Source organism: Chelonus insularis, unplaced genomic scaffold (assembly GCF_013357705.1).
Source record: "Chelonus insularis isolate UGA/USDA-ARS -01 unplaced genomic scaffold, ASM1335770v1 contig_339_pilon, whole genome shotgun sequence".
Lineage (NCBI taxonomy): Eukaryota > Metazoa > Arthropoda > Insecta > Hymenoptera > Braconidae > Chelonus > Chelonus insularis.
Window position 1 is genome coordinate 127,015 of NW_023276505.1, and position 15,539 is coordinate 142,553.

Here is a 15,539-nt window from a genome sequence, read left to right on the forward strand (position 1 = left end):
TTGTAGATTATAGATGATTGAGATTCAACCGTGAAATTTTCAATAAAACACTCGTATTACTTTTTTGAAGAACTAATTGCAACGACAAAAGGTCTATAGAAAGTTATTTAATGAAATTAATTACTTCAGGAAGCCGATAAAGTATTTACAAGTAAATTCATCCATAAAAACTGATATTAATGTAATCTAGACCAATTTGGCTTGGTCCCAAAATGAAGATATATCAGACAAAAAATTATTTTCTGCGGATAATTTTTTTCAAGGGCAAGTTTACTGTTGAATAAATCAATAGGACATATCTAAATACATTAATTTTTCACGATGACTTGATTTTACAGATAATGCATATAAAATGATGGCTGATAAAAGATAATTGCATGTTTAACAATCATGCAGAGATACTGTGAATTAATTATTTACATTCTACATATAAATGAAAATCAATAGAAATGATTGAATCATGAATATTTTGAATAAATTATCACCCAAATAAATCAAAGATCAAATCTCAAAACAGTCTTAACTTCTATTGTGTCTTAAAAAATAATCAATACGAGTGACAAAGAGCTTAAAGCTGCAAGCTGTACAACTATAAATAGGCACTAAAAGCAACTGTTACAGTAATAAGAAACATCTTTATTAATTATTCTAAAACTATAATTTATTTGACGGTGATCTCGAAGGATGTCTTACGACCTGTATGAGAAAATCATTGAGACTACATACGACCAACATAGTCAAGTAGATCAATTTTTTTTGAATTTTATGACTGTCCATACAAGTCTTATAGTTAAAATCGATAATGTTAATAAAAGAAAAGGGTATAGACTATAGGATATGAATTCTAGACAATGGTCCATTCATAGGGTATATTTTTTTACTTTTATCTCAATTTTTCATGCTCTTCTATTCTATTGTTCTAATTTCTCCTTTTAGTTTCACTCACGTGAGCATCGTGTCATCAGCATTTGTGATATTCCTGCGCGTTAGGCTTGCGCAATTGTATCGACTACTTTTGATCAATTATAAAGATCCATGTAATGAATAAAATTATGAGTAAAACATCAGAATTTAATTGGAATATATTTTCAAAATTAAAAAACTTTACGCTCGGTTGATGTATTAGTTGAAGTGGAATGTTTGTTAGTAAATTTAATTATGTCGAAAAGCAATAAGATTTACAACCAGTGTACAAAAGCAATTTATGCAAAGATAGGTTGACTAAAATGACAATTATATAGTCTAATTAAATAACGTTTCCATAACATATAACAATTATTGTTGGAATTGTTATTACTTTGTTTCTCTAAGGTTTATTGCAGAATATTTTATTTATGAATTAACAGTTATTATGTTTGAGCAATTTCCATAAATTATTCATCAGTAAGCATGTTGAATCTTTGAAATTGATCCATGCATATAATTCTAACGAGAAATTCTGACTACTTTTGGATTATCAAGTGTTGTATGCAGTGAATTTAAAATTATTTTGAGGAAAATTTGATTTCCATCATAAATTGTGGTGTTTTAATAAATCTTTTTATTAGGCTAATCTTTTATATTTTTTAAGCGAATAATTTAATCAGCTACTTCCTTTTCATGACTAAAAAACTTTGTAATTTTACATACTTCGTGATTTTTATTTTCGCTCAAATATTTGAAGTCGTTTATACGACTTATTTTATTTCAAGAAAAAATTATGCTCAATAAATAAAAATACTACTTTATTGAACTTCAATTTCGGAGTATTATTTCCTTCTCTCTTAATTATATTACTCACATCAGTATTTATCTGATAAATCTCTCCAAAGAAATGTAAAAAATATAAGAGGGTGAAGAAAAATAAATAAAAATACGCAGGGTCAACTTGTGAATGGTTCTAGTATCATATAAATATGGTATATTTTTTAAATTAGTCCAGCCAGTATAGGAGGCCTTGCTCTATTTGTGTCAAAATATCTGCAATAACCAATAGAAAAAATGTGTCTAAAAGTGAAAGTGAGTTGATTTTTTTTCCATGATTTTTTCAGATTTTAGTAGTCCCGTGTATCTAAGCGAGATAGTGCTATAGGCAGCGCCACATGTTAGAAAAGGACATAACTAGTCTACATAAAAGCAATGTATTTCTTATAAGAGATTTCTTTTTTTTAGTGATTAGTTTTTATTGTTTTTTACGAAAAATATAGAATATCATGACAATAAATGATATTGTATATCTTTGAATTTTATTTCTTGAAAATGAAATGAACACCAATCAAAGCAAACAACTAATTATGTAATATATTATTTTCATACACTAAATGGAAGGAAGTAGCAAGCCAAATTTCGTACTCTTCTGTGTAAACTTTTTGTTAATTTTCGAGAGTCACAGATAAATAAAAAAAAATTAAATAGATTAAAAACTGTAAAGGGTTTTGTAACACAAGGGTAAACAAAATTGATTTATACCGTGGGGTAAGAGAGGGTAAAGTGGAACGCAGAGGCAAAGTAAAACGCTTGAAAGAATATACTAATTTATTAAAATAAGTTTAAAAACGCTTATTGTACTTTTTGTTTATCAATTTTTCAATTTATTAATGCATTAGAAATTATTAAAATGCGTTAATATAATAGTTAATTCGTTGATTTACTTTTTTTATTAGTGTTCGACTTTACCCCACCTTCCCCTATGTTTATTCAAATATATAGTTAATGATTATGGTACTCCGAATTAATGTGTCACTATTAAATAATTTGAATTGATATTAAAGTCAATTTTAATGAACTTTACTTCATGTTATTGATTTATAGATTTTTCGAAGCATCAAAAGTTACTTAGTGCCTTGAGTTCACTTTTCAAATTGATGGAAATTTAGTTTTCTTTTTTCAATAGAACTTATTCAGACTCTTTAATGAATATAATGTTTTTTATAATGCATTTTTATTTTAATATTCAATTATTGACTGCACTGTCAAATTACTTCATTTTAATTTTTAAGAAAAATATATAAATTTACATTTTTGAATTTTTATTGAAAAATTATGAGAATAGATATTGCAAAAATACGCGTCATGTAGAATTAAAGAAACAATATTAATCAAGTTTTTATAATGTAAATTTTAAAAAATCATTTCAGTCCTTATTTAACATAAAACTCAGCTAACTAAATTAAAATAGAGAGTATAATCATTCTTGTAATTGTCTCTTCAAATTCATTACACGTAAAATTACTATTTACATTATTACTTAAACATTCCTTCATATCTGTAGATTGTTATTTTAAATTTAGCCATCAGATTTGCTACTTAATAAAAAAAGAATGACTAAATTTTATTTCTCCGATATATCCTATAGGAGAAAATTTATTTGGACAATTAGAATGGGACAAATGTTGTGATAATTTTTACGAATCCAATAAGAGTAAACTCATAAAGTGAATTAAAGAAAATTACATTGATGGTGTATACCCAACAAAAGTCAAACTGATTGACTTAGTCATCTGCGGAAAATGGATTCCTCACCAACTGGCAAACAGAAGCCAATGGACTTGACTAAATGTGCTAAATTCAATAATTATTGATGAAGTTACGCACAATTGTAGTTGTTATGATTCATTAGAATATCGAACTATCGAAAATATAAATTATCACAAAAAATATATTGAAGTTGAAAAATTAAAATATGTACAGCTATCAAAAAAGAAAAAAATAAAAATAATCGTAGTATTAAAATTTATTTTTAGTTCTACATGTATTTTCGGAACTACATGAAAAATAAATAAATGAAAGTAAAACATATATCTAGAATTTTTAAACAAAGCATAAAATTCTTTATGAAAAATTTTTAGTTTAAAAAATAACAGACTAGAGTTTGTATCTATATAAAAAAGATTTATATTAAAACACGTATGAAATTAAAGAGTTAAAGGTAAAAAGATGAAAGCATAACTTTATTTAGAAAATATGAATAATAATAAAAGTGGATAGAACTAATGAAGTTCATTTTCATTTAAAGTCAGATGCATTTGAAAGTTGCATAAATATACGAAGTAGTTATCACGCATGTTCAAGCTCCCACTTTACTATTCTTTCTCCTACCCTTAAACTTTTAGTCTCTTCAAGGCCATTGGTAAACTAACCCCTGTTAGAGAGAGCTTGTCAGCCCCTTAACCGATTCACATGTTGTCGACGTAATCTCAAGATCAAGTATAATATACCGTGTATGTTATATCACGTAGTCACGTACAAAATCAAGTCTATCAAATATGACTCCAGATGATTACTGCTCGTTTTTAACACTTCCACTAAACCTGTCTTTAAACTTCATTCTCTAGAACTATTATAATTTCTTCAGCAATTGTTAAATTATTTAAACGAATTTTTCAGCTAATCATTGATAAGTAAACCAATAAATTTTTTCCATTATCTTTTACATTTTTTATTGATAAAACGGAAGGTAAAAAACGTAGTAAACATTCATCTAGAGTACTGTCATGCTTCAACAACATGATGAAATGAAATGGTAATCAAGATGGCACTAAATGAACAATTAGATAGATTTATACCGTTTTTCTCTGCAATACCAATTTCTCACGTTCATGCAACATCCTTTTGTCGGCATTATTTTTGTTTTTGTTGAGATCAGAACGACGTACACCCGTCGTCGACAAACGTCCACGGTCGACTAGTCCCTCAGTAGAACGATGATTTCGTTTCATCCCCACTCACCCAGAATATTATCCCTAGTCTCGTCAATTTCCCCTCCAGTGTCATCCCTCTCCACCGTCGACGCTACGTCGCTATGTCGTTCTGACGGATTCTCTTCCGTTGGTCAATGTATAATAACATCATGTGGAAAACCACCAGCACTTGCTACTCTTATGTACTTTGTTTCTCGAAGTAATGTTACTTCTCAGTGACAGGATATCAAATTGTGAAACTGTTTTAGCTTCAACTACTGCTATTGTGCATAATAAATCTATTAAAAGAAATATGTAAAATTACATTAATTCTTATTCTTTTTTAAAGCAGAACAAGTAACAATTTAGATGGTAAAAAAAGGAATTTTTCTATCCATTATTTTACCAAGTAATTTTAAAGTTAAATAAAATTTTTTATTTTTATACAATACATTTTTTACTGATCATCGATCGGGATACATATCAACACTTCATGTTAAATGTTTATTTTATAATAAAACTTTGAAAACTTCAAATATTCTCTAGAAGAATACTTGTTGAAAAAAGAATACTTTTATTATTACAATAAATATATATAGTATTATTGAAACTTTTCAATATACTCCGCTTTAGGTTTAAATTTTTTTTTACAGATTTTTATAGGAAAAAAACTGGATTTTTCTCGAACTATCTGTATTTTATTTAAATTTATATGTTCAATCTCCAATGAACTCGTATAAAAAATTTATGCATTTTCAATTCTCTAGAGCGAAGCTTCTAAGGTTTAAATTATACATAGGACTTACACTAGTATACCATCATTGGACAATGATATCAATTCGATTTTTTATGTGCTCAATAAAAAATGTAAAATAGGATCAGAGAACAGGAATAAAGAGTGAATATTTTAAATCAACCGTAAAGGCGAGCAGAATAATAGATAAATCGTTTAGATAAATAAATTATTTTTTGAAACTTAGAAAAAAATTTTCAATCTTATTTACAAAATTAATCAGTATAGGCTTTTTAAAAATATAGTCAATTTAATTTTCAATTAATACAAACAGATTTTCCTGTAAGATTTTTCCGCATATCCATTATACATTGATTTATCTTTTATGTCCACTATATTATAATTTATTTATACGTAAATGGAGTAGTTTTTAGAGCTTATGCTTTACATCTATATTTATTATTAAAAATATACATAATTTCGTGATAATATTAATGAGAGAATAGTCCATTTAATGTCACTTCAAATCTCTCTATCAGTTTTTTTTATTCTCATTCTATTAGCTTATCAGCTTATTATTTCAATGTAAATGATATTAAAAATTTATTATAAAACTCTCTATCTATTGATCTGTTCAGCCATAATAAAAATTCAATGTAAAAAATGATAAATATTTGATAATTTAATTTTGAATAAATTTAAAGGGTATAGTTCAAACAATAGAATATCACATTTCTTTATCAAAAAAATTTCCAGGGTGAGTTTGGAGCTAAATATGGTATTTTAACTTCGCATTGTAATTACGAACAAAACAAGTTCCATAAAAGGATTTCATTCGAACTAGCATACTCACAGTATGAGCTTCTGAATTTCAATAGCTGGTATCATAAAATGACCTTATTAAAACTATTCTGCCTCTTTTCCTGTGTCTTTTCAAAAGAATAACATGTATTGGCCAATTACTTTTTTCTGTAAGGTGTTGGATAATCTGTAAAGATAGGCCCAGTCGAGGCAAAAGCACCTGGTCCACCGAGTAATCCTCCTTTATTTGACCAAAATCCGTTGCCACCGAATAAACCACCTGGCTCTAATCTATTAGTATAGAAATCGCTATTATCAAGGCCAATAACATTAAGAAGTCTATTTATATTAGGAAATTGTTTAGCAGTAACTTGATCATCTGGTACTATAAGTCCAAAATTTATAAGAATCTGTTTGAGTTGGTTGAGACGATCTTGGAAAAACATTTGAGGTGAAAATTGAAATTTCTGCAGCAGCGTCACCAAAAGAGTTGAGAGTAAATTGTTATTATTATTAAAATTAGTCAAATTATTACTCAATGTTGTAACTGGAGTTTTCACAGAAGTTTGTGCATCTGTTAAATTATTGATTTCTGTTGTCTCTATCACCTGAAGTTCATCACTTGCACGAGCTTCTGCATTGTTTGTTTTGATTATCTCTGAAGAAGGTGGAAGTGTAAATTCAAAACTTTTCTTCTTTTCTGAATGCAACATTTTATAGTTTCTTTGACTGCCATAATCTATTCGGTTCGAATATTCATTTAGTACATGCTCCAGTGGCTTAGATTCAGATCCAACGAGCTAAAAAACAAAGTGTAAGCTTCAGAACAAATATAAATAGTTGAAAAATGCTAAAATAAAATAAATCTTCACTTGCCTTTACTGAAATGTAAATAACAATTGTCGGCCATAATCTTATTATCATGTCGATGGAAAAAATATTAACCAAAAATTCTATCAAGAGATTTGAAATTGTAATATTTAGAGTGGAAGAATGAAGTCAGCTCGAATAGTATGCAAAAATATTATGTTGCCAGCGAATATTCTGCTTGTATATATATATAAGGTTTTTCATTGTAATCTTTCTCGAAGTTTCTATATGAATTCAATCTTATGTGGGCACCCGCATTGAGAAAAGTTATGTTGAGAAATATCTAATACACATATTCATAACGAAAGGGATAAAAAACAAAATTGCTATAATATTTCGACACATTACATAATAGTTACTATTATCGTAGAAAACAAAAGTTCATAAAGTGTAGAATAATTATTAATTGCCTCATATGTCTAAAGCGTGCAAACTGAATATCTTTTAATAGCCACGATACATTCATTTTCGATTTCCGTAATATGTCTACAGCTATGTAATAAAACTTCCGGTCTCATTAAAATACTTTGTTTTTTCTCTTGTAAAAATGCATGCCAATTCTCACGATCGTTAGCTAGTAAACTTTGAACGATAAAAAAAATTAATAAAAAGCAGAAAAAATTTTTAAACCGGTCAGACGTATTTTTTGTCACATTCACAACTTACTTGAAATGTTGTACTGACTTGCCTTGAAATAACTGACGGCAACATACCCCATGGAATTTTACATTTATTCGCAATCAAAATGAAAACTATATCCCTCAAAAATAATAACTCTACTATCATGGATTTAAAAAAATTATTTATTTAAGGTATATCATTTATTTATTACTTTAAATAGAAATGATTGTTCACAAACATATACTTGGCGAAATTTTTTTAACACTCGATATTTTATATAAAATTAATTAGCTATAAATGGACGTGTTTTCTACATATCTTCACAGCCTGGATTGTTTTACATAAACTTTAGTTCGGAAAAATCAAACTTTAAGGGTCTCGAGGTCATCGAGTTTTAACCCAAGAATTTCCTTGGAAATATATGTATATATATATATATATATCTATCGATGCGAGTTAAGTTCGATGTCAATTGGATGATGGAGAATCATTATTGATTTATTCTAAGCTCTTTTATTTCATTTTCTCAAATACCATTCTACATTTGCAGTGAGAAAAATCAACATTAAAAAAAATTAAATTTTTTCTGGTCCATTTATCTTATATTTTATTCTCCACCACATACTCTGATGAGATTTCAATATTCGAGTTCCACACAATAAATTTTTATAATATATTTAAATAAAATTAAAAATACTTGACATTTTTTTCGAGGGTTATTTCCCCATAAATTTCTATCATCCATTTGTACTTAACGAAAAATTCCTCATAACTTACTTATTCATTTCTCCATTATTTATATATTCTTTGTTTAAGAGCTTTGAACGAAGAACTTCAAAATCATAATGATGATATATGTAAATGTTACCATGACTCGTTTGCCAAGAACTTGAACTTAAAATCGACGCTGTGGCAATCGATAATAAAGTCTACAGACTAGAAGGAATGCTTGCAGAATAGAATAAGTATACATCCATGCACAGCAGCGGTTAAAAGGAACAAACGTTTTAATACACGCGATTTCATAAATGTATTAGTATTCACATGCATAGGTGCTTCTGAATACGCGATGTGTTTGTGAGATACCGAAGGTGATGCCGAAGACCTTAAACCGTTACGGACGCTTCGATCCTTCAGTCTGAGACAACTCATCGTTCAAACCAGTGTTTTCTTTACCTTTAAATTAGTTTTTGGTTTATGAAAAAAAAATTTATTACAATGAAGAGATTTTATTTAATATTTATGCTTTTACTACTTCGTGAGGTAAGTTTTTTTTAGCTAAGTTAACCGAATAATGAATAATTATGTTTATTTATAAATGATGAATTAGTATTCCTGTCAAATGTTATTTTTTATCAATGTGTTACTTCTGCACGTACTGAAAACGTATGCACATTGTGATCGTTTAATTGTTGATGGAAGTCAATATTGAAAAGGTAGCTCATCATCTTCTGGTACTCTATGTCAACAGTTACAAAGAGTAATCTTGTTTGATCTTTAATAATTACAGAGAATTTTAGTGGTTGAATGTGATGACAGCTCACTAATTGAAATTTCACATATAGTGGATATCCTTTGACGTCAATTTACACTTGACAATCATAAATATTCATATAATATATTGAATGGTGATTAATTATTTCAACCAATAACTGTTCTAACCATTAAATAGCAATCTGTATAAACAATAATTTTGTAATTTCATTAATTATGACACACTTTCTTTCAGAAAATCAAATATATTTACAATAAAATAAAATTTTTTTATTGTTTGTTTAACAATTGTATTATGAAATTACAATAAACTAAGGGCAGTTGAATTATAAAATAGAATAGTAGTGGTGAATTGATTGATATTGATAATAAAAAATATTTCATATTTTATTGATTATTATTAATTAAATTATTAAAAAAATTCTCTAGAGATTTTAAACATTTACAATTTCCCAGGGGCATATTGTCAAATGCAATTAGTAGCCCAGTTCATAGCACACGCGACTAAACAAGTCTCGTATTCTATGCAGCAACTAGGTCACCGATTTAACCTATCAACCTCTTAACTTTTGGACAGAGTAACTGTCTGAGAAATTATCACTGATGACAATATTTTACATAAATCGATTATCAGTTGAAAGCAGCTATCGTTTCATTATTGAACTTTCAATAGCAAAAATTATGGGAAAACTAATATTCCTATAAAGTTCGAAAAATTAATTTTTTCAGACAAATTCTAGGCCTCTGAGAAAAGATCCTGCATTTGCTAAGCCTGTATATTCCAATTCATATCTACCAGCTGCCATGCAGGTAAAGAATATTTTTTCTGATAATAATATTTACTACAAAGATATTTTAAAGAAAAAATCAACATATTTTTTTTTATTTATATTCTAGGTAATTTTTTATGCTGTTGAACAGCTTAAAGCTTTTCAAAATGAAGAACCAGAGCCAATAACAACAGTAATATCAACGACTATACCTACAACAATGTCTCACGAGCCAGGACAGCATCAGCCGAAACCCACGGAAGCTGTGATTCAACAATTCTCAACTGAGAAACCTGCATTAAGTCAAGAAGCATCTGTAGTTGAACTAGAAACTTCAAATACCAATGAAAGCACTCCTTCAAGTAATCACGAAATGCCAGAATTAGGCGAAGAAACGCCAGAAGCAAATTATGGAACTCCTGAAATAAATCATGAGATGCCAGAGGAAATTCATGAAACACAAGAAGTCAATCAAGAAAATCCACTCCCTGAAAAAAACGAAGAAAAACCAGAAAGTAACTCAAATGATAAATTTCAAACTACAACGATTGCGAATGATGACGTAAGTCAACAGGATAGTCAATCTAGTTCTTCTTCTTCATCAGAAGAGAAGCAGTCAGAAAATGAGAAAAATAAGAGAGAGCCTACAGTTGATAGTGTCGTTAAAGAAATTTATGGGATCATGAAGCCACAGGATAATAGTCAAGATTCATCGGTGAAATCCGAGTCTAAGAAATCAAAAAAACCTGACAACGACAGTGAAGAAGATGAAGAAGAAGACGATGATAACGATGATAATAGGTGAGTCTATAAATTATTATAGATATTCAATAAAGTAAAGAGAAATTATGTTCCAGCAGAATTGGAATTCTTTATTGAAGGTTGATGAAAAAATAAATAGAAAATAACTGAAGATTATAATAATTAAACTGTAAATCATTATTCAATTAAAACTTCATCAGAAATTTTAATATTCATTTAAATTTATCCAATTATTTTATATTAATTGAAAATTAATAAAAAATTTAATAAAAATATTTTTATTTACATAGATTCACATTACTCGGAGAAAAAGTATCTCAAGTTCCACGGCCAAGTTTATCAAATTATCTACGTCGTTCTTCAAAGACACCACCAAAATGTTCTATTCAACAACTAGCTCTGCTTTATGACGCACTGAGTAAAGACGCGAGAAAGCAGGGATTTGCTAAGTTCTCAGGTTACTCTGATGAAGTTTTGAAAACCTTACAAGCGTCTGCCGAGGGTGGCATTGGTCCACAACTTCAAAAGCTTTTAGAAAAAATTCTCGAGAGAAATGAAGTCACGAGAGATGACGCCAAAGTTAAGGTTGTGGAAATGCTTAAAGAATTGAATAATCCCGGAAGTGAAATCAATAGAGACTTGAGACGTTTGCTTCCATTACGTTTTAATCCATGATTTATTAATTATTAAAGTGATCTATATTTTTACTATATTTAGTTCATAATCATTAAGCATTATATCATTTTCTACCTTCATTTTTATCATGATAATGTAAAATGACAAAAGTGATAAATAAATTTTTTTATTCAAATATATCTTCTTGAGGTATCTCTATATTTAAGATTTCAAAATTCACCAGAAATTATTTTCAAGATATTATATATATTCATACATTTATAAGTATGTATGAAGTCATATAGTTTCTGGACTATTAATAGAGATCGGCTTAATGGACCACTAAGTTTGATAATTGATCAAATACTCTTCAATACCAGTAATGATCTTCATCTGCTCACGAATTATCGGTTCATGTGTCAGTTCTAATACCAATGTTCTCAAAGCATTATTGCCATTTAATACGTTACTGATAATTTTAAATCCATAATCCATGATAAACTGCACACCAAAAGTTTTTAATTAGTACACGGAGAGAACTTTTTTACTGCTTAGAAGTAAAAAAATGAAAAGTACACGATTCGACGTTTAGGAATAAAAATCTGTGTATTCAGAAATGAATTCTGAGTTATTGTAAGTAACTTATACACTACATTGCAATGTTTTACTCACAGTAACTCAAAATTCATTTTTACATTTATACTTCTACACATCGAATCGTATTTTTCTTATTTTTTTATTTCTGAGCAGTAAAAAAATTATCTCCGTGAATACCTAAGTTACAATTATCTTAAAGTGAGTGCATGTAGAAAAAAATTAAATATAAATTGTATCAAGACAATCGTAAAAGCTATTTTCAATAAAGCCACAATCCGGAATTCATCAATGAATCAGAGTGTGGTCGATATGTTGCTATTTCCAGACAAAACCACATCATTTAATTCCATACACACTATCCGACAAACCGATACTCTATTAGAAAATCATTTATTTCGACTAAGTAGTACTTTTTATATATGTACTTCAAAATAGCATATTATTGCTCATTGACAATTCAATAAGACACCCTACGTGCTTTGGATTTTAAACTTATTATGCAATTCTTCGAAGACAATTTGGGGCGAGAACAATGGCGCAGAAAAATAAAAAAAAAATATTCTCTAATGCCAAACTTAAAAAGTAAGTAATGAAGTTTATTCGTCACCAGTGGGTTTCTTTGTCATATAAAAATGTCTTGCAATCGATAAGTCCTTCAGTTTTCTTTAGCACAACGAAAGTCATCGATCTTTTGCTTTTGAATATTACAGTGACACTTTAATAAGTGATTTGTATTTTATTATTTGCTTTTTTCTAATTATAAATATTATTTCAAAGATGAGAATTCATCTGACATTTGGGTTTTTTTGTGTAATATTATTCGTGAGTAAAAACAATGATTTTTTAAATAAATTTTAATATTTTACTCTTATGACAAATTTTTTATTTCTATTTTATTCTCGTATTTTTCATTTCATATCTATTAATTATGAATGATTTATTAAATCATTTGAAAACTTGACAGACGAAAACGGAAACATTCACAATTTAATTTTTTTGAAAAATTGAAATAAAATTTAGAATAAAAAAATAAAATAGCAAATTTCCAAAAATGATTATCGACTACGAGTGATATTAAGAATAAAAAAATTCATTGATAATTCTATAAAACTTATAAATGACGTTGATTTTAATTTTCCGACTTATTTTTAATTAACAGACTCTGCTAATAGAATTAAGGGCTCTACCACAAATAACAAAATTAATTCCATTGGAGGATTGGATAGCTTTTAAAAATCGTACTAGTAATATTAATCCTTTGGACAAATTTCTTGGGAAATTACGTGCTACATATGACTTCGTATTTCACAAGCCCGACAACATTACAAATGTTAAAAAAATCTTAATGGAAAATAAATCTGAACCTATAATAGACAACACAGAGAAAATCATTATGTCAACATTATCAATAATTGGCGATATAATATACAACAATAATCAACGGAAAACTTCTAATGACAGTGTTTATCTGGAACTGCTTCCCGAAGAGAACATTATACCAACCAAAGTGAGTTCAATCTCTAGAATATCCAAGGATAATAAGTGGTTAGATGAAATTGAAGTCCAAGAACCTTTGAGTGAAGAAGAGGCAATTGATGACGAAGATATTGACCGATCTGTTGAAATTGTGACACCCAAACCAGGCTTTCAACTCTCTGCTGCTGTCGCTCAAGCCTTCGGCAAGTGGCTTGCTTCTATTCTACGCTTCACACGTGAAGCATATTCCAAGTTGATGCACTTGAGTGTCAGAGACCAGTAAATTACATTAATTAAAGGAATCATCTGATGTACCGCAGAGGCAGTTTCATTGAGTTCAAATTATATATTTGCATTTTTATTTTGTCCATTTATGTTAATTAACTTTTGTTGATTAAGATTTTAAGTGATCGTCAACATCAGAATGTAAATAAAGATATATAGATATTTTCAACCAATACTTGTAAATTTTTTGTTGCTGGACCCTTACTATTTTGAAAAGTTTTTTTAGTTACAAATTACTTCGAAAATCTATAATTGATAGTAATATTGTTAATGTAAATATTAATAAGTAATTTACGTCAGTTTATTAAAATATATTATTTTGATAGATTGTAAATAAAAATAATTTACTCAAAAGAAGGTTAATCTTGTGATAATTATCTACAATTAAAAAAAATTAAATTGAATATGGATCGAATTGTGGCTTATCGATTATTTAATTAATCATTGGCTAAAATTGAATAACTAAAATAATGAGGATTTAATAATCTATTAAATCTGATTTACAGTCACTCAAGGCTTATTAAATGCATCTATTGAAACGAAAATCTATTTCAAAGTACTGCGCACGTTCATTATGATGAAATATCAAGATGATTTGCTAACAACATTGAAATCCTCATTATGATGAAATTGTATGAAAGTTTTAAAGTAAAGGAAAACCATAAAGAGATACTAAACCTAATATAAATGAATTACTACTACTATAACAAAATTGTTTCTCTTTTTTTAATACATTTTCTTTTATTCAAAAATATCTTGGTCTGAAAAATACATTTTTTCATCATTATTACTAGTAATATTAATGTTATTAATCAATTTAATTTTATTACTATTTTTTTGGCAATTGGTATTGTTTAGATATCATAATACATAACAATTTGTATGTAACGTAATCTTTTTGTTTTTCTTCCCTTTAATTTCTGCTGTGAAAATTGGTTACTATTTAAAAAATATTATCATACGTATAACTAATATACACTACTATGGCATGATTTCGATTATTATTTAAAAATTATTTATATCATTAATATAAATTTAAGGGTCAAAATTATTGAGAACTAAATGTTACACTTAGTCAACATTAAAATGTGAGCAACTTCTTTGGTTCTATTATTTAAAAGTATTATGTCAGATTTAAAATTATTATTATATTTATCTACTTAATTAATATTATTGATGGGCGATGATATGGAAGATGATAAATTTATTACGACAAAATGTCACGTTATATTAACTTCACCTCTTAATTTATATTGCAACTGAATTTTTTATTTATTTTAATATTTTCTTACGTTTTTTATCCTCTATCGAATGTAGAAAATACTGAATGTGAAAACAGAAATTTTTTTGGAAGGGAATACCAATCAAGTCTTTTGCATTAAACAATTTCGATATCAACTAATTATTACAATTGCTAAAAAATAAGATTTTATAATAAAAATTATTTTGCAAAATTCATTAATAAATGAGCTTCATAAATCATATTTTATGTACAATATTAATGCTTTATACGGTTATTTAATTATAAATGGGCTGATAAAAAAATTAATTTATTTTAGTCTAAAAAATAAGATTATCCTCTTTAATCAACAGCCTCAAATTCTATTTACGATACTTGTAAGTTATATTAATTAACTATTAGTATAAAATGAATTTCTATCTATTTTGAGAATTGCTCTCCATAAAAAGAAAAGTCATAATTAAAGATTAAAGAATATAATTAACTCGGAAATGTATCATAATTTAAAAAATATTAATTCAAAGAAAAAATAGAAAATAATTTCTCTATATATAAATGCATGAAAAATGGGCAATTAAAATGATGATAAGTACCAAAAAATTAATAATCTCCTGTTA

The 15,539-nt window shown here is 27.5% G+C and overlaps 4 protein-coding genes across 4 annotated transcripts in view; 2 read left to right on the forward strand and 2 right to left on the reverse strand.

Annotated features, from left to right (window-relative positions):
- The window catches only part of LOC118066338 (uncharacterized), a 43,319-nt gene extending 38,664 nt beyond the window's left edge, over positions 1-4,655 (reverse strand). The window contains exon 1 of the mRNA XM_035082298.1: positions 4,545-4,655. The gene's annotated coding sequence lies outside the window, so the exon portion shown is untranslated. The remainder of the gene's footprint in view (positions 1-4,544) is intronic.
- A 1,173-nt stretch (positions 4,656-5,828) lies between these two features.
- Positions 5,829-7,221, reverse strand: LOC118066299 (uncharacterized). The gene is made up of 2 exons (XM_035082239.1): positions 7,069-7,221; positions 5,829-6,992 (listed from the first exon to the last, which is right to left on the reverse strand). Exons 1-2 carry the CDS (start codon positions 7,114-7,116, stop codon positions 6,351-6,353), a joined length of 690 nt encoding a protein of 229 aa, XP_034938130.1. The 5' UTR covers positions 7,117-7,221; the 3' UTR covers positions 5,829-6,350.
- Positions 7,222-8,786: 1,565 nt separating this feature from the next.
- On the forward strand, positions 8,787-11,510 carry ImpE3 (Ecdysone-inducible gene E3). Its single transcript, XM_035082227.1, has 4 exons — positions 8,787-8,946; positions 9,907-9,987; positions 10,075-10,748; positions 11,000-11,510. Exons 1-4 carry the CDS (start codon positions 8,881-8,883, stop codon positions 11,382-11,384), a joined length of 1,206 nt encoding a protein of 401 aa, XP_034938118.1. The 5' UTR covers positions 8,787-8,880; the 3' UTR covers positions 11,385-11,510.
- Positions 11,511-12,601: 1,091 nt separating this feature from the next.
- On the forward strand, positions 12,602-13,847 carry LOC118066301 (uncharacterized). Its single transcript, XM_035082241.1, has 2 exons — positions 12,602-12,743; positions 13,081-13,847. Exons 1-2 carry the CDS (start codon positions 12,699-12,701, stop codon positions 13,678-13,680), a joined length of 645 nt encoding a protein of 214 aa, XP_034938132.1. The 5' UTR covers positions 12,602-12,698; the 3' UTR covers positions 13,681-13,847.
- Positions 13,848-15,539: the final 1,692 nt, after the last annotated feature.

Excerpts from the sequence above, each read along its gene's own strand:
- LOC118066299 (XM_035082239.1), bottom strand. The coding sequence starts at position 7,116 with ATGATAATAAGATTATGGCCGACAATTGTTATTTACATTTCAGTAAAG. Across the intron at positions 6,993-7,068 it reads TTATTTACATTTCAGTAAAG|CTCGTTGGATCTGAATCTAA; the intron begins GCAAGTGAAGAT and ends TTTGTTTTTTAG.
- ImpE3 (XM_035082227.1), top strand. The coding sequence starts at position 8,881 with ATGAAAAAAAAATTTATTACAATGAAGAGATTTTATTTAATATTTATG. Across the intron at positions 8,947-9,906 it reads TGCTTTTACTACTTCGTGAG|ACAAATTCTAGGCCTCTGAG; the intron begins GTAAGTTTTTTT and ends TAATTTTTTCAG. Across the intron at positions 10,749-10,999 it reads GATGATAACGATGATAATAG|ATTCACATTACTCGGAGAAA; the intron begins GTGAGTCTATAA and ends TTATTTACATAG.
- LOC118066301 (XM_035082241.1), top strand. The coding sequence starts at position 12,699 with ATGAGAATTCATCTGACATTTGGGTTTTTTTGTGTAATATTATTC. Across the intron at positions 12,744-13,080 it reads TTTTTTGTGTAATATTATTC|ACTCTGCTAATAGAATTAAG; the intron begins GTGAGTAAAAAC and ends TTTAATTAACAG.